Source organism: Salvelinus alpinus, chromosome 4, assembly GCF_045679555.1.
Source record: "Salvelinus alpinus chromosome 4, SLU_Salpinus.1, whole genome shotgun sequence".
NCBI lineage: Eukaryota > Metazoa > Chordata > Actinopteri > Salmoniformes > Salmonidae > Salvelinus > Salvelinus alpinus.
The window spans coordinates 11,116,552-11,138,291 of record NC_092089.1 but is presented as its reverse complement, the minus strand read 5'-3'; the positions used below and the strand labels follow the sequence as shown (position 1 = coordinate 11,138,291).

Below are 21,740 nucleotides of genomic sequence, written 5' to 3'. Positions count from 1 at the left end.
TCCAAATCACGGCCGGTTGTGATACAGCCTGGAATCGAACCAGGGTCTGTAGTGATGCCTCTAGCACTGATATATAGTGCCTTAGACCGCTGCGCCACTCGGGAGCCCCAAATTGACTGTTTGTCCTGTCTTAAACCTTGTTTAATAGCTGTATGTTGTATTGACTGTTTGTCCTGTCTTAAACCTTGTTTAATAGCTGTATGTTGGGTTTGACTGTTCGTCCTGTCTTAAACCTTGTTTAATAGCTGTATGTTGTATTGACTGTGTGTCCTGTCTTAAACCTTGTTTAATAGCTGTGTGTTGTATTGACTGTTCGTCCTGTCTTAAACCTTGTTTAATAGCTGTGTGTTGTATTGTATTGACTGTTTGTCCTGTCTTAAACCTTGTTTAATAGCTGTATGTTGTATTGACTGTTTGTCCTGTCTTAAACCTTGTTTAATAGCTGTGTGTTGTATTATGTTGTATTGACTGTTCGTCCTGTCTTAAACCTTGTTTAATAGCTGTGTGTTGGGTTTGTATTGTGTTGTATTGACTGTGTGTGAGTCAGAGGAGAGGCGGGGAAGGAGAGAGGGAGGAAGGCAGGCGGGGACGGAGAGAGGGAGAGAGGGAGGGAGGCAGGTGGAGATGGAGAGAGGGAGGGAGGCAGGCAGGTAGGCGGGGAGGGAGAGAGGGAGGGAGGCAGGCAGGCGGGGAGGGAGAGAGGGAGGGAGGCAGGCAGGCGGGGAGGGAGAGAGGGAGGGAGGCAGGCAGGCGGGGAGGGAGAGAGGGAGGGAGGCAGGCAGGCGGGGAGGGAGAGAGGGAGGGAGGCAGGCAGGCGGGGAGGGAGAGAGGGAGGGAGGCAGGCAGGCGGGGAGGGAGAGAGGGAGGGAGGCAGGCAGGCGGGGAGGGAGAGAGGGAGGGAGGCAGGCAGGCGGGGAGGGAGAGAGGGAGGGAGGGAGGCAGGCAGGCGGGGAGGGAGAGAGGGAGGGAGGCAGATGGAGAGGCGGGGAGCCGAGGAAGGATTGTTGGAGGCAGAAGATAAAAGCATCAGGGTTCGGCCCAAATGGCACCATATTCCTTATATAGTGTGGTTCTGGCCCTGGTTAATGTAGTGCAGTATATTCCTTATATAGTGTGGTTCTGGCCCTGTGGGCCCTGGTTAATGTAGTGCAGTATATTCCTTATATAGTGTGGTTCTGGCCCTGTGGGCCCTGGTTAATGTAGTGCAGTATGTTCCTTATATAGTGTGGTTCTGGCCCTGTGGGCCCTGGTTAATGTAGTGCAGTATATTCCTTATATAGTGTGGTTCTGGCCCTGTGGGCCCTGGTTAATGTAGTGCAGTATATTCCTTATATAGTGTGGTTCTGGCCCTGTGGGCCCTGGTTAATGTAGTGCAGTATATTCCTTATATAGTGTGGTTCTGGCCCTGTGGGCCCTGGTTAATGTAGTGCAGTATATTCCTTATATAGTGTGGTTCTGGCCCTGTGGGCCCTGGTTAATGTAGTGCAGTATATTCCTTATATAGTGTGGTTCTGGCCCTGTGGGCCCTGGTTAATGTAGTGCAGTATATTCCTTATATAGTGTGGTTCTGGCCCTGTGGGCCCTGGTTAATGTAGTGCAGTATATCCCTTATATAGTGTGGTTCTGGCCCTGTGGGCCCTGGTTAATGTAGTGCAGTATATCCCTTATATAGTGTGGTTCTGGCCCTGTGGGCCCTGGTTAAAGTAGTGCAGTATATTCCTTATATAGTGTGGTTCTGGCCCTGTGGGCCCTGGTTAATGTAGTGCAGTATATCCCTTATATAGTGTGGTTCTGGCCCTGTGGGCCCTGGTTAATGTAGTGCAGTATATTCCTTATATAGTGTGGTTCTGGCCCTGTGGGCCCTGGTTAATGTAGTGCAGTATATTCCTTATATAGTGTGGTTCTGGTTAAAGTAGTGCAGTATATCCCTTATATAGTGTGGTTCTGGCCCTGTGGGCCCTGGTTAATGTAGTGCAGTATATTCCTTATATAGTGTGGTTCTGGCCCTGTGGGCCCTGGTTAAAGTAGTGCAGTATATCCCTTATATAGTGTGGTTCTGGCCCTATGGGCCCTGGTTAATGTAGTGCAGTATATCCCTTATATAGTGTGGTTCTGGCCCTGTGGGCCCTGGTTAAAGTAATGCAGTATATTCCTTATATAGTGTGGTTCTGGTTAAAGTAATGCAGTATATCCCTTATATAGTGTGGTTCTGGCCCTGGTTAAAGTAGTGCAGTATATCCCTTATATAGTGTGGTTCTGGCCCTGTGGGCCCTGGTTAAAGTAGTGCAGTATATCCCTTATATAGTGTGGTTCTGGCCCTGTGGGCCCTGGTTAAAGTAGTGCAGTATGTTCCTTATATAGTGTGGTTCTGGCCCTGTGGGCCCTGGTTAAAGTAATGCAGTATATTCCTTATATAGTGTGGTTCTGGTTAAAGTAATGCAGTATATCCCTTATATAGTGTGGTTCTGGCCCTGGTTAAAGTAGTGCAGTATATCCCTTATATAGTGTGGTTCTGGCCCTGTGGGCCCTGGTTAAAGTAGTGCAGTATGTTCCTTATATAGTGTGGTTCTGGCCCTGTGGGCCCTGGTTAAAGTAGTGCAGTATATTCCTTATATAGTGTGGTTCTGGCCCTGTGGGCCCTGGTTAATGTAGTGCAGTATATCCCTTATATAGTGTGGTTCTGGCCCTGTGGGCCCTGGTTAATGTAGTGCAGTATATTCCTTATATAGTGTGGTTCTGGCCCTGTGGGCCCTGGTTAATGTAGTGCAGTATATTCCTTATATAGTGTGGTTCTGGTTAAAGTAGTGCAGTATATCCCTTATATAGTGTGGTTCTGGCCCTGTGGGCCCTGGTTAATGTAGTGCAGTATATTCCTTATATAGTGTGGTTCTGGCCCTGTGGGCCCTGGTTAAAGTAGTGCAGTATATCCCTTATATAGTGTGGTTCTGGCCCTATGGGCCCTGGTTAATGTAGTGCAGTATATCCCTTATATAGTGTGGTTCTGGCCCTGTGGGCCCTGGTTAAAGTAATGCAGTATATTCCTTATATAGTGTGGTTCTGGTTAAAGTAATGCAGTATATCCCTTATATAGTGTGGTTCTGGCCCTGGTTAAAGTAGTGCAGTATATCCCTTATATAGTGTGGTTCTGGCCCTGTGGGCCCTGGTTAAAGTAGTGCAGTATATCCCTTATATAGTGTGGTTCTGGCCCTGTGGGCCCTGGTTAAAGTAGTGCAGTATGTTCCTTATATAGTGTGGTTCTGGCCCTGTGGGCCCTGGTTAAAGTAATGCAGTATATTCCTTATATAGTGTGGTTCTGGTTAAAGTAATGCAGTATATCCCTTATATAGTGTGGTTCTGGCCCTGGTTAAAGTAGTGCAGTATATCCCTTATATAGTGTGGTTCTGGCCCTGTGGGCCCTGGTTAAAGTAGTGCAGTATGTTCCTTATATAGTGTGGTTTTGGCCCTGTGGGCCCTGGTTAATGTAGTGCAGTATGTTCCTTATATAGTGTGGTTCTGGCCCTGTGGGCCCTGGTTAATGTAGTGCAGTATATCCCTTATATAGTGTGGTTCTGGCCCTGTGGGCCCTGGTTAAAGTAGTGCAGTATATCCCTTATATAGTGTGGTTCTGGCCCTGTCGGCCCTGGTTAATGTAGTGCAGTATGTTCCTTATATAGTGTGGTTCTGGCCCTGTGGGCCCTGGTTAATGTAGTGCAGTATATTCCTTATATAGTGTGGTTCTGGCCCTGTGGGCCCTGGTTAATGTAGTGCAGTATATTCCTTATATAGTGTGGTTCTGGCCCTGTGGGCCCTGGTTAAAGTAGTGCAGTATATTCCTTATATAGTGTGGTTCTGGCCCTGTGGGCCCTGGTTAAAGTAGTGCAGTATGTTCCTTATATAGTGTGGTTCTGGCCCTGTGGGCCCTGGTTAAAGTAGTGCAGTATGTTCCTTATATAGTGTGGTTCTGGCCCTGTGGGCCCTGGTTAATGTAGTGCAGTATATCCCTTATATAGTGTGGTTCTGGCCCTGTGGGCCCTGGTTAAAGTAGTGCAGTATGTTCCTTATATAGTGTGGTTCTGGCCCTGTGGGCCCTGGTTAATGTAGTGCAGTATGTTCCTTATATAGTGTGGTTCTTGCCCTGTGGGCCCTGGTTAATGTAGTGCAGTATATCCCTTATATAGTGTGGTTCTGGCCCTGTGGGCCCTGGTTAATGTAGTGCAGTATATCCCTTATATAGTGTGGTTCTGGCCCTGTGGGCCCTGGTTAAAGTAGTGCAGTATGTTCCTTATATAGTGTGGTTCTGGCCCTGTGGGCCCTGGTTAAAGTAGTGCAGTATGTTCCTTATATAGTGTGGTTCTGGCCCTGTGGGCCCTGGTTAATGTAGTGCAGTATATCCCTTATATAGTGTGGTTCTGGTCCTGTGGGCCCTGGTTAATGTAGTGCAGTATGTTCCTTATATAGTGTGGTTCTGGCCCTGTGGGCCCTGGTTAATGTAGTGCAGTATATCCCTTATATAGTGTGGTTCTGGCCCTGGTTAATGTAGTGCAGTATGTTCCTTATATACTGTGGTTCTGGCCCTGTGGGCCCTGGTTAATGTAGTGCAGTATATCCCTTCTATAGTGTGGTTCTGGCCCTGTGGGCCCTGGTTAATGTAGTGCAGTATATCCCTTATATAGTGTGGTTCTGGCCCTGTGGGCCCTGGTTAAAGTAGTGCAGTATATCCCTTCTATAGTGTGGTTCTGGCCCTGTGGGCCCTGGTTAATGTAGTGCAGTATATCCCTTATATAGTGTGGTTCTGGCCCTGTGGGCCCTGGTTAAAGTAGTGCAGTATATCCCTTATATAGTGTGGTTCTGGCCCTGTGGGCCCTGGTTAATGTAGTGCAGTATATCCCTTATATAGTGTGGTTCTGGCCCTGTGGGCCCTGGTTAATGTAGTGCAGTATATCCCTTATATAGTGTGGTTCTGGCCCTGTGGGCCCTGGTTTAAGTAGTGCAGTATATTCCTTATATAGTGTGGTTCTGGCCCTGTGGGCCCTGGTTAAAGTAGTGCAGTATATCCCTTATATAGTGTGGTTCTGGCCCTGTGGGCCCTGGTTAAAGTAGTGCAGTATATCCCTTATATAGTGTGGTTCTGGCCCTGTGGGCCCTGGTTAATGTAGTGCAGTATGTTCCTTATATAGTGTGGTTCTGGCCCTGTGGGCCCTGGTTAATGTAGTGCAGTATATCCCTTATATAGTGTGGTTCTGGCCCTGTGGGCCCTGGTTAATGTAGTGCAGTATATCCCTTATATAGTGTGGTTCTGGCCCTGTGGGCCCTGGTTAAAGTAGTGCAGTATATCCCTTATATAGTGTGGTTCTGGCCCTGTGGGCCCTGGTTAAAGTAGTGCAGTATATCCCTTATATAGTGTGGTTCTGGCCCTGTGGGCCCTGGTTAAAGTAGTGCAGTATGTTCCTTATATAGTGTGGTTCTGGCCCTGTGGGCCCTGGTTAATGTAGTGCAGTATATCCCTTATATAGTGTGGTTCTGGTCCTGTGGGCCCTGGTTAATGTAGTGCAGTATGTTCCTTATATAGTGTGGTTCTGGCCCTGTGGGCCCTGGTTAAAGTAGTGCAGTATATCCCTTATATAGTGTGGTTCTGTCCCTGGTTAATGTAGTGCAGTATATCCCTTATATAGTGTGGTTCTGGCCCTGTGGGCCCTGGTTAATGTAGTGCAGTATGTTCCTTATATAGTGTGGTTCTGGCCCTGTGGGCCCTGGTTAATGTAGTGCAGTATGTTCCTTATATAGTGTGGTTCTGGCCCTGTGGGCCCTGGTTAAAGTAGTGCAGTATATTCCTTATATAGTGTGGTTCTGGCCCTGTGGGCCCTGGTTAATGTAGTGCAGTATATCCCTTATATAGTGTGGTTCTGGCCCTGTGGGCCCTGGTTAAAGTAGTGCAGTATATTCCTTATATAGTGTGGTTCTGGCCCTGTGGGCCCTGGTTAATGTAGTGCAGTATATCCCTTATATAGTGTGGTTCTGGCCCTGGTTAATGTAGTGCAGTATATCCCTTATATAGTGTGGTTCTGGCCCTGTGGGCCCTGGTTAAAGTAGTGCAGTATATTCCTTATATAGTGTGGTTCTGGCCCTGTGGGCCCTGGTTAATGTAGTGCAGTATATCCCTTCTATAGTGTGGTTCTGGCCCTGTGGGCCCTGGTTAATGTAGTGCAGTATGTTCCTTATATAGTGTGGTTCTGGCCCTGTGGGCCCTGGTTAATGTAGTGCAGTATGTCCCTTATATAGTGTGGTTCTGGCCCTGTGGGCCCTGGTTAAAGTAGTGCAGTATATTCCTTATATAGTGTGGTTCTGGCCCTGTGGGCCCTGGTTAAAGTAGTGCAGTATATCCCTTCTATAGTGTGGTTCTGGCCCTGTGGGCCCTGGTTAAAGTAGTGCAGTATATTCCTTATATAGTGTGGTTCTGGCCCTGTGGGCCCTGGTTAAAGTAGTGCAGCATGTTCCTTATATAGTGTGGTTCTGGCCCTGTGGGCCCTGGTTAATGTAGTGCAGTTTATCCCTTATATAGTGTGGTTCTGGCCCTGTGGGCCCTGGTTAATGTAGTGCAGTATATCCCTTATATAGTGTGGTTCTGGCCCTGTGGGCCCTGGTTAAAGTAGTGCAGTATGTTCCTTATATAGTGTGGTTCTGGCCCTGTGGGCCCTGGTTAATGTAGTGCAGTATATCCCTTATATAGTGTGGTTCTGGCCCTGTGGGCCCTGGTTAATGTAGTGCAGTATATCCCTTATATAGTGTGGTTCTGGCCCTGTGGGCCCTGGTTAAAGTAGTGCAGTATATCCCTTATATAGTGTGGTTCTGGTCCTGTGAGCCCTGGTTAAAGTAGTGCAGTATGTTCCTTATATAGTGTGGTTCTGGCCCTGTGGGCCCTGGTTAATGTAGTGCAGTATATCCCTTATATAGTGTGGTTCTGGCCCTGTGGGCCCTGGTTAATGTAGTGCAGTATATCCCTTATATAGTGTGGTTCTGGCCCTGTGGGCCCTGGTTAATGTAGTGCAGTATATCCCTTATATAGTGTGGTTCTGGCCCTGTGGGCCCTGGTTAAAGTAGTGCAGTATGTTCCTTATATAGTGTGGTTCTGGCCCTGTGGGCCCTGGTTAATGTAGTGCAGTATATCCCTTATATAGTGTGGTTCTGGCCCTGTGGGCCCTGGTTAAAGTAGTGCAGTATGTTCCTTATATAGTGTGGTTCTGGCCCTGTGGGCCCTGGTTAAAGTAGTGCAGTATGTTCCTTATATAGTGTGGTTCTGGCCCTGTGGGCCCTGGTTAATGTAGTGCAGTATATCCCTTATATAGTGTGGTTCTGGCCCTGTGGGCCCTGGTTAAAGTAGTGCAGTATATCCCTTATATAGTGTGGTTCTGGCCCTGTGGGCCCTGGTTAATGTAGTGCAGTATATCCCTTATATAGTGTGGTTCTGGCCCTGTGGGCCCTGGTTAATGTAGTGCAGTATGTTCCTTATATAGTGTGGTTCTGGCCCTGTGGGCCCTGGTTAATGTAGTGCAGTATATCCCTTATATAGTGTGGTTCTGGCCCTGTGGGCCCTGGTTAAAGTAGTGCAGTATGTTCCTTATATAGTGTGGTTCTGGCCCTGTGGGCCCTGGTTAATGTAGTGCAGTATGTTCCTTATATAGTGTGGTTCTGGCCCTGTGGGCCCTGGTTAATGTAGTGCAGTATGTCCCTTATATAGTGTGGTTCTGGCCCTGTGGGCCCTGGTTAAAGTAGTGCAGTATATTCCTTATATAGTGTGGTTCTGGCCCTGTGGGCCCTGGTTAAAGTAGTGCAGTATGTTCCTTATATAGTGTGGTTCTGGCCCTGTGGGCCCTGGTTAAAGTAGTGCAGTATGTCCCTCATATAGTGTGGTTCTGGCCCTGTGGGCCCTGGTTAAAGTAGTGCAGTATGTTCCTTATATAGTGTGGTTCTGGCCCTGTGGGCCCTGGTTAATGTAGTGCAGTATGTTCCTTATATAGTGTGGTTCTGGCCCTGTGGGCCCTGGTTAAAGTAGTGCAGTATGTCCCTTATATAGTGTGGTTCTGTTCCTGTGGGCCCTGGTTAATGTAGTGCAGTATATCCCTTATATAGTGTGGTTCTGGCCCTGTGGGCCCTGGTTAATGTAGTGCAGTATATCCCTTATATAGTGTGGTTCTGGCCCTGTGGGCCCTGGTTAAAGTAGTGCAGTATGTTCCTTATATAGTGTGGTTCTGGCCCTGGTTAATGTAGTGCAGTATATCCCTTATATAGTGTGGTTCTGGCCCTGTGGGCCCTGGTTAATGTAGTGCAGTATGTTCCTTATATAGTGTGGTTCTGGCCCTGTGGGCCCTGGTTAAAGTAGTGCAGTATATCCCTTATATAGTGTGGTTCTGGCCCTGGTTAATGTAGTGCAGTATATCCCTTATATAGTGTGGTTCTGGCCCTGTGGGCCCTGGTTAATGTAGTGCAGTATATCCCTTATATAGTGTGGTTCTGGCCCTGTGGGCCCTGGTTAAAGTAGTGCAGTATGTTCCTTATATAGTGTGGTTCTGGCCCTGTGGGCCCTGGTTAATGTAGTGCAGTATATCCCTTATATAGTGTGGTTCTGGCCCTGTGGGCCCTGGTTAAAGTAGTGCAGTATGTTCCTTATATAGTGTGGTTCTGGCCCTGGTTAATGTAGTGCAGTATATCCCTTATATAGTGTGGTTCTGGCCCTGTGGGCCCTGGTTAATGTAGTGCAGTATATCCCTTATATAGTGTGGTTCTGGCCCTGTGGGCCCTGGTTAAAGTAGTGCAGTATGTTCCTTATATAGTGTGGTTCTGGCCCTGTGGGCCCTGGTTAAAGTAGTGCAGTATGTTCCTTATATAGTGTGGTTCTGGCCCTGTGGGCCCTGGTTAAAGTAGTGCAGTATATTCCTTATATAGTGTGGTTCTGGCCCTGTGGGCCCTGGTTAAAGTAGTGCAGTATGTTCCTTATATAGTGTGGTTCTGGCCCTGTGGGCCCTGGTTAAAGTAGTGCAGTATGTTCCTTATATAGTGTGGTTCTGGCCCTGGTTAATGTAGTGCAGTATATCCCTTATATAGTGTGGTTCTGGCCCTGTGGGCCCTGGTTAATGTAGTGCAGTATATCCCTTATATAGTGTGGTTCTGGCCCTGTGGGCCCTGGTTAAAGTAGTGCAGTATGTTCCTTATATAGTGTGGTTCTGGCCCTGTGGGCCCTGGTTAAAGTAGTGCAGTATGTTCCTTATATAGTGTGGTTCTGGCCCTGTGGGCCCTGGTTAAAGTAGTGCAGTATATTCCTTATATAGTGTGGTTCTGGCCCTGTGGGCCCTGGTTAAAGTAGTGCAGTATGTTCCTTATATAGTGTGGTTCTGGCCCTGTGGGCCCTGGTTAATGTAGTGCAGTATATCCCTTATATAGTGTGGTTCTGGCCCTGTGGGCCCTGGTTAAAGTAGTGCAGTATGTTCCTTATATAGTGTGGTTCTGGCCCTGTGGGCCCTGGTTAATGTAGTGCAGTATGTCCCTTATATAGTGTGGTTCTGGCCCTGTGGGCCCTGGTTAAAGTAGTGCAGTATATTCCTTATATAGTGTGGTTCTGGCCCTGTGGGCCCTGGTTAAAGTAGTGCAGTATATCCCTTCTATAGTGTGGTTCTGGCCCTGTGGGCCCTGGTTAAAGTAGTGCAGTATATCCCTTATATAGTGTGGTTCTGGCCCTGTGGGCCCTGGTTAAAGTAGTGCAGTATGTTCCTTATATAGTGTGGTTCTGGCCCTGTGGGCCCTGGTTAATGTAGTGCAGTATGTTCCTTATATAGTGTGGTTCTGGCCCTGTGGGCCCTGGTTAATGTAGTGCAGTATATCCCTTATATAGTGTGGTTCTGGCCCTGTGGGCCCTGGTTAAAGTAGTGCAGTATGTTCCTTATATAGTGTGGTTCTGGCCCTGTGGGCCCTGGTTAATGTAGTGCAGTATATCCCTTATATAGTGTGGTTCTGGCCCTGTGGGCCCTGGTTAAAGTAGTGCAGTATGTTCCTTATATAGTGTGGTTCTGGCCCTGTGGGCCCTGGTTAAAGTAGTGCAGTATGTTCCTTATATAGTGTGGTTCTGGCCCTGTGGGCCCTGGTTAATGTAGTGCAGTATATCCCTTATATAGTGTGGTTCTGGCCCTGTGGGCCCTGGTTAAAGTAGTGCAGTATATCCCTTATATAGTGTGGTTCTGGCCCTGTGGGCCCTGGTTAATGTAGTGCAGTATATCCCTTATATAGTGTGGTTCTGGCCCTGTGGGCCCTGGTTAATGTAGTGCAGTATGTTCCTTATATAGTGTGGTTCTGGCCCTGTGGGCCCTGGTTAATGTAGTGCAGTATATCCCTTATATAGTGTGGTTCTGGCCCTGTGGGCCCTGGTTAAAGTAGTGCAGTATGTTCCTTATATAGTGTGGTTCTGGCCCTGTGGGCCCTGGTTAATGTAGTGCAGTATGTTCCTTATATAGTGTGGTTCTGGCCCTGTGGGCCCTGGTTAATGTAGTGCAGTATGTCCCTTATATAGTGTGGTTCTGGCCCTGTGGGCCCTGGTTAAAGTAGTGCAGTATATTCCTTATATAGTGTGGTTCTGGCCCTGTGGGCCCTGGTTAAAGTAGTGCAGTATCTCCCTTCTATAGTGTGGTTCTGGCCCTGTGGGCCCTGGTTAAAGTAGTGCAGTATATTCCTTATATAGTGTGGTTCTGGCCCTGTGGGCCCTGGTTAAAGTAGTGCAGCATGTTCCTTATATAGTGTGGTTCTGGCCCTGTGGGCCCTGGTTAATGTAGTGCAGTATATCCCTTATATAGTGTGGTTCTGGCCCTGTGGGCCCTGGTTAATGTAGTGCAGTATATCCCTTATATAGTGTGGTTCTGGCCCTGTGGGCCCTGGTTAATGTAGTGCAGTATGTTCCTTATATAGTGTGGTTCTGGCCCTGTGGGCCCTGGTTAAAGTAGTGCAGTATGTCCCTTATATAGTTTGGTTCTGGCCCTGTGGGCCCTGGTTAATGTAGTGCAGTATATCCCTTATATAGTGTGGTTCTGGCCCTGTGGGCCCTGGTTAATGTAGTGCAGTATGTTCCTTATATAGTGTGGTTCTGGCCCTGTGGGCCCTGGTTAAAGTAGTGCAGTATGTCCCTTATATAGTGTGGTTCTGGCCCTGTGGGCCCTGGTTAAAGTAGTGCAGTATATTCCTTATATAGTGTGGTTCTGGCCCTGTGGGCCCTGGTTAATGTAGTGCAGTATATCCCTTATATAGTGTGGTTCTGGCCCTGTGGGCCCTGGTTAAAGTAGTGCAGTATATTCCTTATATAGTGTGGTTCTGGCCCTGTGGGCCCTGGTTAAAGTAGTGCAGCATGTTCCTTATATAGTGTGGTTCTGGCCCTGTGGGCCCTGGTTAATGTAGTGCAGTATATCCCTTATATAGTGTGGTTCTGGCCCTGTGGGCCCTGGTTAATGTAGTGCAGTATATCCCTTATATAGTGTGGTTCTGGCCCTGTGGGCCCTGGTTAATGTAGTGCAGTATGTTCCTTATATAGTGTGGTTCTGGCCCTGTGGGCCCTGGTTAAAGTAGTGCAGTATGTCCCTTATATAGTGTGGTTCTGGCCCTGTGGGCCCTGGTTAATGTAGTGCAGTATATCCCTTATATAGTGTGGTTCTGGCCCTGTGGGCCCTGGTTAATGTAGTGCAGTATGTTCCTTATATAGTGTGGTTCTGGCCCTGTGGGCCCTGGTTAAAGTAGTGCAGTATGTCCCTTATATAGTGTGGTTCTGGCCCTGTGGGCCCTGGTTAATGTAGTGCAGTATATCCCTTATATAGTGTTGTTCTGGCCCTGTGGGCCCTGGTTAATGTAGTGCAGTATATCCCTTATATAGTGTGGTTCTGGCCCTGTGGGCCCTGGTTAAAGTAGTGCAGTATGTTCCTTATATAGTGTGGTTCTGGCCCTGGTTAATGTAGTGCAGTATATCCCTTATATAGTGTGGTTCTGGCCCTGTGGGCCCTGGTTAATGTAGTGCAGTATGTTCCTTATATAGTGTGGTTCTGGCCCTGTGGGCCTTGGTTAAAGTAGTGCAGTATATCCCTTATATAGTGTGGTTCTGGCCCTGGTTAATGTAGTGCAGTATATCCCTTATATAGTGTGGTTCTGGCCCTGTGGGCCCTGGTTAATGTAGTGCAGTATATCCCTTATATAGTGTGGTTCTGGCCCTGTGGGCCCTGGTTAAAGTAGTGCAGTATGTTCCTTATATAGTGTGGTTCTGGCCCTGTGGGCCCTGGTTAATGTAGTGCAGTATATCCCTTATATAGTGTGGTTCTGGCCCTGTGGGCCCTGGTTAAAGTAGTGCAGTATGTTCCTTATATAGTGTGGTTCTGGCCCTGGTTAATGTAGTGCAGTATATCCCTTATATAGTGTGGTTCTGGCCCTGTGGGCCCTGGTTAATGTAGTGCAGTATATCCCTTATATAGTGTGGTTCTGGCCCTGTGGGCCCTGGTTAATGTAGTGCAGTATATCCCTTATATAGTGTGGTTCTGGCCCTGTGGGCCCTGGTTAAAGTAGTGCAGTATGTTCCTTATATAGTGTGGTTCTGGCCCTGGTTAATGTAGTGCAGTATATCCCTTATATAGTGTGGTTCTGGCCCTGTGGGCCCTGGTTAATGTAGTGCAGTATGTTCCTTATATAGTGTGGTTCTGGCCCTGTGGGCCCTGGTTAAAGTAGTGCAGTATGTTCCTTATATAGTGTGGTTCTGGCCCTGTGGGCCCTGGTTAAAGTAGTGCAGTATATTCCTTATATAGTGTGGTTCTGGCCCTGTGGGCCCTGGTTAAAGTAGTGCAGTATGTTCCTTATATAGTGTGGTTCTGGCCCTGTGGGCCCTGGTTAATGTAGTGCAGTATATCCCTTATATAGTGTGGTTCTGGCCCTGTGGGCCCTGGTTAAAGTAGTGCAGTATGTTCCTTATATAGTGTGGTTCTGGCCCTGTGGGCCCTGGTTAATGTAGTGCAGTATATCCCTTATATAGTGTGGTTCTGGCCCTGTGGGCCCTGGTTAAAGTAGTGCAGTATGTTCCTTATATAGTGTGGTTCTGGCCCTGTGGGCCCTGGTTAAAGTAGTGCAGTATATTCCTTATATAGTGTGGTTCTGGCCCTGTGGGCCCTGGTTAATGTAGTGCAGTATATCCCTTATATAGTGTGGTTCTGGCCCTGTGGGCCCTGGTTAATGTAGTGCAGTATATCCCTTATATAGTGTGGTTCTGGCCCTGTGGGCCCTGGTTAAAGTAGTGCAGTATGTCCCTTATATAGTGTGGTTCTGGCCCTATGGGCCCTGGTTAAAGTAGTGCAGTATATCCCTTATATAGTGTGGTTCTGGCCCTGTGGGCCCTGGTTAAAGTAGTGCAGTATGTCCCTTATATAGTGTGGTTCTGGCCCTGTGGGCCCTGGTTAAAGTAGTGCAGTATATCCCTTATATAGTGTGGTTCTGGCCCTGTGGGCCCTGGTTAATGTAGTGCAGTATATCCCTTATATAGTGTGGTTCTGGCCCTGTGGGCCCTGGTTAAAGTAGTGCAGTATGTCCCTTATATAGTGTGGTTCTGGCCCTATGGGCCCTGGTTAAAGTAGTGCAGTATGTTCCTTATATAGTGTGGTTCTGGCCCTGGTTAAAGTAGTGCAGTGTAAATGGGTTAGGATGCCACTCAACCCTGGCCTGGTTAGCCAGACAAACCAGCACAAGCCTTTGGCAGGGAGAGAGAACAGCATGCTGAATCCCTGGGATTAGAACAGAGCACAACATGTTGAATCCCTGGGATTAGAACAGAGCACAACATGCTGAATCCCTGGGATTAGAACAGAGCACAACATGCTGAATCCCTGGGATTAGAACAGAGCACAACATGCTGAATCCCTGGGATTAGAACAGAGCACAGCATGTTGAATCCCTGGGAATAGAACAGAGCACAACATGCTGAATCCCTGGGAATAGAACAGAACACAACATGTTGAAACCCTGGGATTAGAGCCAAGCACAACATGTTGAATCCCTGGGATTAGAACAGAGCACAACATGCTGAATCCCTGGGATTAGAACAGAGCCCAGCATGTTGAATCCCTGGGGTTAGAACAGAGTACAGCATGTTGAATCCCTGGGATTAGAACATAGCACAACATGCTGAATCCCTGGGATTAGAACAGAGCACAACATGCTGAATCCCTGGGATTAGAACAGAGCACAACATGCTGAATCCCTGGGATTAGAACAGAGCACAGCATGTTGAATCCCTGGGATTAGAACAGAGCCCAGCATGTTGAATCCCTGGGATTAGAACAGAGTACAGCATGTTGAATCCCTGGGATTAGAACAGAGCACAACATGTTGAATCCCTGGGATTAGAACAGAGCACAACATGCTGAATCCCTGGGATTAGAACAGAGCACAGCATGTTGAATCCCTGGGATTAGAACAGAGCACAACATGCTGAATCCCTGGGATTAGAACAGAGCACAACATGCTGAATCCCTGGGATTAGAACAGAGCCCAGCATGTTGAATCCCTGGGATTAGAACAGAGCACAACATGCTGAATCCCTGGGATTAGAACAGAACACAGCCACAGCCCAATGTTACGGCTACATACTGGTAATGCATCTGATCTCACAGACTAGGCACGGCTGTGCGTGTGTGTGTGTGTGTGTGTGTGTGTGTGTGTGTGTGTGTGTGTGTGTGTGTGTGTGTGTGTGTGTGTGGGGGGGGGGGGGGGGGGGGTCTTTTTAGGTGGATTCATTTTCAGGGCAGTTCAGTTATGTGATGTTCCTACCAGTCATAACAGTCTACAGTTATGTGATGTTCCTACCAGTTATAACAGTCTACAGTTATGTGATGTTCCTACCAGTCATAACAGTCTACAGTTATGTGATGTTCCTACCAGTTATAACAGTCTACAGTTATGTGATGTTCCTACCAGTTATAACATCCTACAGTTATGTGATGTTCCTACCAGTCATAACAGTCTACAGTTATGTGATGTTCCTACCAGTGATAACAGTCTACAGTTATGTGATGTTCCTACCAGTGATAACAGTCTACAGTTATGTGATGTTCCTACCAGTCATATCAGTCTACAGTTATGTGATGTTCCTACCAGTTATAACAGTCTACAGTTATGTGATGTTCCTACCAGTTATAACATCCTACAGTTATGTGATGTTCCTACCAGTCATAACAGTCTCCAGTTATGTGATGTTCCTACCAGTGATAACAGTCTACAGTTATGTGATGTTCCTACCAGTGATAACAGTCTACAGTTATGTGATGTTCCTACCAGTCATATCAGTCTACAGTTATGTGATGTTCCTACCAGTTATAACAGTCTACAGTTATGTGATGTTCCTACCAGTTATAACAGTCTACAGTTATGTGATGTTCCTACCAGTCATTACTGTGATGTTCTCACCAGTGATAACAGTCTACAGTTATGTGATGTTCCTACCAGTCATAACAGTGATGTTCCTACCAGTCATATCAGTCTACAGTTATGTGATGTTCCTACCAGTCATAACAGTCTACAGTTATGTGATGTTCCTACCAGTCATAACTGTGATGTTCCCACCAGTCATTACAGTAAAAACATGATCTTGTTTCGATCTTATAGTTTTACAGCAGCTGTGTCTGATAACCATGTTGTTATAGACTGCAGGTTATCTGGTGATTGAACAGTCAGATTACAGAGGGTTTTATGTCTGTATCTTTACCTGCAGGTTATCTGGTGATTGAACAGTCAGATTACAGAGGCTTTTATGTCTATATATTTACCTGCAGGTTATCTGGTGATTGAACAGTCAGATTACAGAGACTGTTATGTCTGTATCTTTACCTGCAGGTTATCTGGTGATTGAACAGTCAGATTACAGGGACTGTTATGTCTGTATCTTTACCTGCAGGTTATCTGGTGATTGAACAGTCAGATTACAGAGGGTTTTATGTCTGTATCTTTACCTGCAGGTTATCTGGTGATTGAACAGTCAGATTACAGAGACTGTTATCTCTGTATCTTTACCTGCAGGTTATCTGGTGATTGAACAGTCAGATTACAGAGACTGTTATGTCTGTACCTTTACCTGCAGGTTATCTGGTGATTGAACCGTCAGATTACAGAGACTGTTATGTCTGTATCTTTACCTGCAGGTTATCTGGTGATTGAACAGTCAGATTACAGAGGCTTTTATGTCTGTATCTTTACCTGCAGGTTATCTGGTGATTGAACAGTCAGATTACAGAGACTGTTATGTCTGTATCTTTACCTGCAGGTTATCTGGTGATTGAACAGTCAGATTACAGAGGGTTTTATGTCTGTATCTTTACCTGCAGGTTATCTGGTGTGAATATACCAGCACCCATCATCAGCAACAAGAACTGGCTAAGACTCCATTTTGTGACCGATACGAATCATCGACATAAAGGATTCACACTTCAGTATCAAGGTAAGACGTAATTAACCATTTATTTGATGAATTCATTGACACAATGTTATGTGATTACTACTTTCTACCTACTACTTTTTAACCACCACTTATAACCCCTTATAACCACTCATAACCCCTTATAACCACTCATAACCCCTTATAACCACTCATAACCCCTTATAACCACTCATAACCCCTAATAAACACTCATAACCCCTTATAACCACTCATAACCCCTTATAACCACTCATAACCCCTTATAACCACTCATAACCCCTTATAACCACTCATAACCCCTTACCAAAGAGTACTTTCTACCTACTACTTTTCTGAAGATCTCATGTATGCGTGCAGCGTTTCATCCTCATCTTGTCTACTGATCAGTAACCGGGTCCATTCACTCTTCTCTGATTGGTTAAAGACTAAGGATGCCTTTGTTCTAGTTGTATCCCTCCAGACCAAAGCCCCACCCCCTGATTGGTCAAATTGTTACAGATGTATTATACACTGCTTCCGTTAACACACTGCAGCAGAGCCAGACAGACTTCTATAATGCATTACCTTCCCGTTCTCCTTTACCAGGACTTTGAAGATACAGTTTATAAAGCAGCCTAACAGCTAGCCAGCCGATCCAGGCCAGACATGAAAACCATTTTCTCAATGATGGTGTTTTGGTGTAGTGCATATAGTGCACTGCTTTTGACCAGCTGCCTATAGCTGCACTGAAAAGATGCCATTACTAAGGGACGTAAATAACTCTCTAATAATGTTGGTTGGTCTGTTTGTGTTGAAATTATTGTATGTCACGAGACATTTCCCCCCGGGTGACAGTTTACTGCTGTACCTGATAATTCATTGCACCCCACTTGGCTTCCTACGTCCTAATCAGTCCCTGATTGGAGGGGAACAATGACTTGGAAGCAAGGCAGCGGACCTGTTATTGGAGGGTTCTAGATGAATGTTTTCTGATTCATCCTATTATATTATATTCTACTCATTCATTTTCATTAAAAAAGTGTATATATCGGTTTGGATTCAATTGGATACCTTTTCACCCCGGTAAACACGTCAGTTGCAAAGACAATACATCTAATAACATTTTAATGGAATTTATCAATGAAGTCATGGTCTGCCACTGAAATTGACACCCTTTTCTGTATGTAGCAGGGGTAATGGCTCACTATTCTGTATGTAGCAGGGGTAATGGCTCACTATTCTGTATGTAGCAGGGATAATGGCTCACTATTCTGTATGTATCAGGGGTAATGGCTCACTGTTCTGTATGTAGCAGGGGTAACGACTCACTATTCTGTATGTAGCAGGGGTAATGGCTCACTATTCTGTATGTAGCAGGGATAATGGCTCACTATTATGTATGTAGCAGGGGTAATGGCTCACTTTTCTGTATGTATCAGGGATAATGGCTCACTATTATGTATGTAGCAGGGGTAATGGCTCACTTTTCTGTATGTATCAGGGATAATGGCTCACTATTCTGTATGTATCAGGGATAATGGCTCACTATTCTGTATGTAGCAGGGGTAATGACTCACTATTCTGTATGTATCAGGGGTAATGGCTCACTGTTCTGTATGTAGCAGGGGTAACGACTCACTATTCTGTATGTAGCAGGGGTAATGGCTCACTATTCTGTATGTAGCAGGGGTAATGGCTCACTATTCTGTATGTAGCAGGGGTAATGGCTCACTGTTCTGTATGTAGCAGGGGTAACGACTCACTATTCTGTATGTAGCAGGGGTAATGGCTCACTATTCTGTATGTAGCAGGGGTAATGGCTCACTATTCTGTATGTAGCAGGGGTAACGACTCACTATTCTGTATGTAGCAGGGGTAACGACTCACTATTCTGTATGTAGCAGGGGTAATGGCTCACTGTTCTGTATGTAGCAGGGGTAACGACTCACTATTCTGTATGTAGCAGGGGTAACGACTCGCTATTCTGTATGTAGCAGGGGTAATGACTCGCTATTCTGTATGTAGCAGGGGTAATAGCTCACTTTTTCTGAAACAAATATGAATCCGATAGCAATTATTGATGATGTTCGTTCCTCAAAGGGGCTATGTGGTTTTACTGGACTAAAACCACCACTGTGCCTTCCTCTCATCTAATGCTGGAACTTTCTTTTATCTAATGCCATTGTTTTTGTTGTTCTCAACCAGTGAAAAGCTCCGGAGAGCTGAAATCCAGAGGGGTAAAGTTACTACCGGGAAAGGACAACAATAACAAATTGTCTTTGAGTAAGTTTCCTATTCATCTTTATGCTAATCATTTACTGTGTGTGTTTGTGTTTGGGCTATTTGCTTGTTTGACATGTGCGGTTCTTTGTTTTAAGATGGGGGCATTTAGCTACACTCACAGAGAAAAGTGTTCCAAAAGGGCTGTCCCCATAGGAGAACCCTTTTGGTTCCAGGTAGAACCCTTTTTGGTTCCAGGTAGAACCCTTTTTGGTTCCAGGTAGAACTCTTTTGGTTCCAGGTAGAACCCTTTTTGGTTGTAGGTAGAACTCTTTTGGTTCCAGGTAGAACCCTTTTTGGTTCCATGTAGAACCCTTTTTGGTTCCATGTAGAACCCTCTGTGTTAAGGGTTCTACACGGAACTCAAAAGGATCACTGAAGTGCAGTCCTTTGTCTTTTTTGACAAACGCAATGCCCCCCCGTGCTCGGTTGGAAATGGGCTCTGTAAAGCTACGCTGTAAAGCTACGCTGTAAAGCTACGCTGTATACCCAGGTGGAAAAGGGCTCTGTAAAGCTACGCTGTAAAGCTACGCTGTATACCCAGGTGGAAATGGGCTCTGTAAAGCTACGCTGTATACCCAGGTGGAAATGGGCTCTGTAAAGCTACGCTGTATACCCAGGTGGAAAAGGGCTCTGTAAAGCTACGCTGTATACCCAGGTGGAAAAGAGACATGAACATCAAATAAGAATCTTGTATTATTTGTCGAAAGATCTAATAAGCCATTTAATAAGGATCTGGTAAGAGTGTGTGTTTTACAGTACCTTATACTGTATGTTAGTGGTATATTTGTATATACAGTAGATTGTGTGTTTTACAGTGCCTTATACTGTATGTTAGTGGTATATTTGTATATATATTGTGTGTTTAATCTCATACTGTATGTTAGTGGTATATTTGTATATACAGTAGATTGTATGTTTTACAGTGCCTTATACTGTATGTTAGTGGTATATTTGTATATATATTGTGTGTTTAATCTCATACTGTATGTTTGTGGTATATGTGTATATTTGTTGATTTATATACCTTAAACGACATATACAATTGAATACATGATTGTGGTGAGTTTCCTACAGAGATTTCCGCTCCTCCTCCTCCTCCTCCTCCTCCTCCTCCTCCTCCTCCTCCTCCTCCTCCTCCTCCTCTCTCCCCCCACTCCCCCCTTTCCTCCTCCTCCTCCTCCTCCTCCTCTCTCCCCCCACTCCCCCCTTTCCTTCTCCTCCTCTCCTCTCCTCCTGATAACCAGTAACATTGTGTTTCTACCTGATTGATGTGTTTCCATAGTTAATCAATAAGCCTGATAACCAGTAACATTGTGTTTCTACCTGTTATTTTGTTCCTACAGTGAATGAAGGGGGAATTAAACAGGTGTCCAATTATTGCCCGGACCCGGGGGAACCTGAGAACGGCAAACGCAGAGGCTCTGACTTCAGGTGAGCTCGTCCGTAACTAAACATGCCTGTCTACCTACCTCACATGGGCCTGTGTCCCAACTGGGCCCTGGTCAGACCTACCTCACATGGGCCTGTGTCCTAAATGGGCCCTGGTCAGACCTACCTCACATGGGCCTGTGTCCTAACTGGGCCTTGGTCAGACCTACCTCACATGGGCCTGTGTTCCAACTGGGCCCTGGTCAGACCTACCTCACATGGGCCCTGGTCAGACCTACCTCACATGGGCCTGTGTCCTAACTGGGCCCTGGCCAGACCTACCTCACATGGGCCCTGGTCAGACCTACCTCACATGGGCCTGTGTCCTAACTGGGCCCTGGCCAGACCTACCTCACATGGGCCCTGGTCAGACCTACCTCACATGGGCCTGTGTCCTAACTGGGCCCTGGTCAGAAGTAGGTCACTATATGGAGAATAGGATGCCCTGTGATATCCAGCCATGGACTCAGTTGGAATATAATACATCCTCCAGACTACAGGCCCTAGTAAAAAACAGACACAACTAGATATTTTAACTTGCAGTTACGGCTTCAGTCCGTTTATGCATAATATGGCCATCTGTCAGTAATATGGCCATCTGTCAGTAATATGGCCATCTGTCAGTAATATGGCCATCTGTCAGTAATATGGCCATCTGTCAGTAATATGGCCATCTGTCAGTAATATGGCCATCTGTCAGTAATATGGCCATCTGTCAGTAATATGGCCATCTGTCAGTAATATGGCATCAGTCTGTCTGTCCAGAGTACTGCCTCAGTCTGTCTGTCCATGATATGGCCTCAGTCCATCTGTCCATATTATGTCTTCAGTCCATCTGTCCATAATATGTCCTCAGTCCATCTGTCCATAATATGTCCTCAGTCCATCTGTCCATAATATGTCCTCAGTCCATCTGTCCATAATATGACCTCAGTCCATCTGTCCATAATATGTCCTCAGTCATCTGTCCATAATATGTCCTCAGTCCATCTGTGAATAATATGTCCTCAGTCCATCTGTCCATAATATGTCCTCAGTCCATATGTCCATAATATGTCCTCAGTCCATCTTTGAATAATATGTCCTCAGTCATCTGTCCATAATATGTCCTCAGTCCATCTGTGAATAATATGTCCTCAGTCCATCTGTCCATAATATGTCCTCAGTCCATATGTCCATAATATGTCCTCAGTCCATCTTTGAATAATATGTCCTCAGTCCATCTGTGAATAATATGTCCTCAGTCCATCTGTCCATAATATGTCCTCAGGCATCTGTCCATAATATTTCCTCAGTCCCATCTGCCCATAATATGTCCTCAGTCCATCTGTCCATAATAAGGCCTCAGACCATCTGTCCATAATATGTCCTCAGTCCATCTGTCCATAATAAGGCCTCAGACCATCTGTCCATAATATATCCTCAGTCCATATGTCCTCAGTCCATATCCCAAATGATCCTAAAGCTTCTTATTATATTAGACTGTGTGGGTGGAGCTAGACTATGTGGGTGGAGCTAGACTGTGTGGGTGGAGCTAGTCTGTGTGGGTGGGGCTAGATGGTGTGGGTGGAGCTAGATGGTG

The 21,740-nt window shown here is 46.1% G+C and overlaps 2 protein-coding genes across 2 annotated transcripts in view; one reads left to right on the top strand and one right to left on the bottom strand.

Annotated features, from left to right (window-relative positions):
* LOC139572868 (CUB and sushi domain-containing protein 3-like) overlaps positions 1 to 21,740 on the bottom strand; it is a 1,528,140-nt gene that overhangs the window by 1,315,285 nt on the left and 191,115 nt on the right. The gene's annotated exons all lie outside the window — the stretch shown is intronic.
* The window catches only part of LOC139572849 (CUB and sushi domain-containing protein 3-like), a 137,177-nt gene that overhangs the window by 107,245 nt on the left and 8,192 nt on the right, over positions 1 to 21,740 (top strand). Inside the window, exons 5-7 of the mRNA XM_071395659.1 lie at positions 16,377 to 16,489; positions 18,653 to 18,730; positions 20,074 to 20,161. Coding sequence (XP_071251760.1) covers positions 16,377 to 16,489; positions 18,653 to 18,730; positions 20,074 to 20,161 — 279 coding nt within the window. The remainder of the gene's footprint in view (positions 1 to 16,376; positions 16,490 to 18,652; positions 18,731 to 20,073; positions 20,162 to 21,740) is intronic.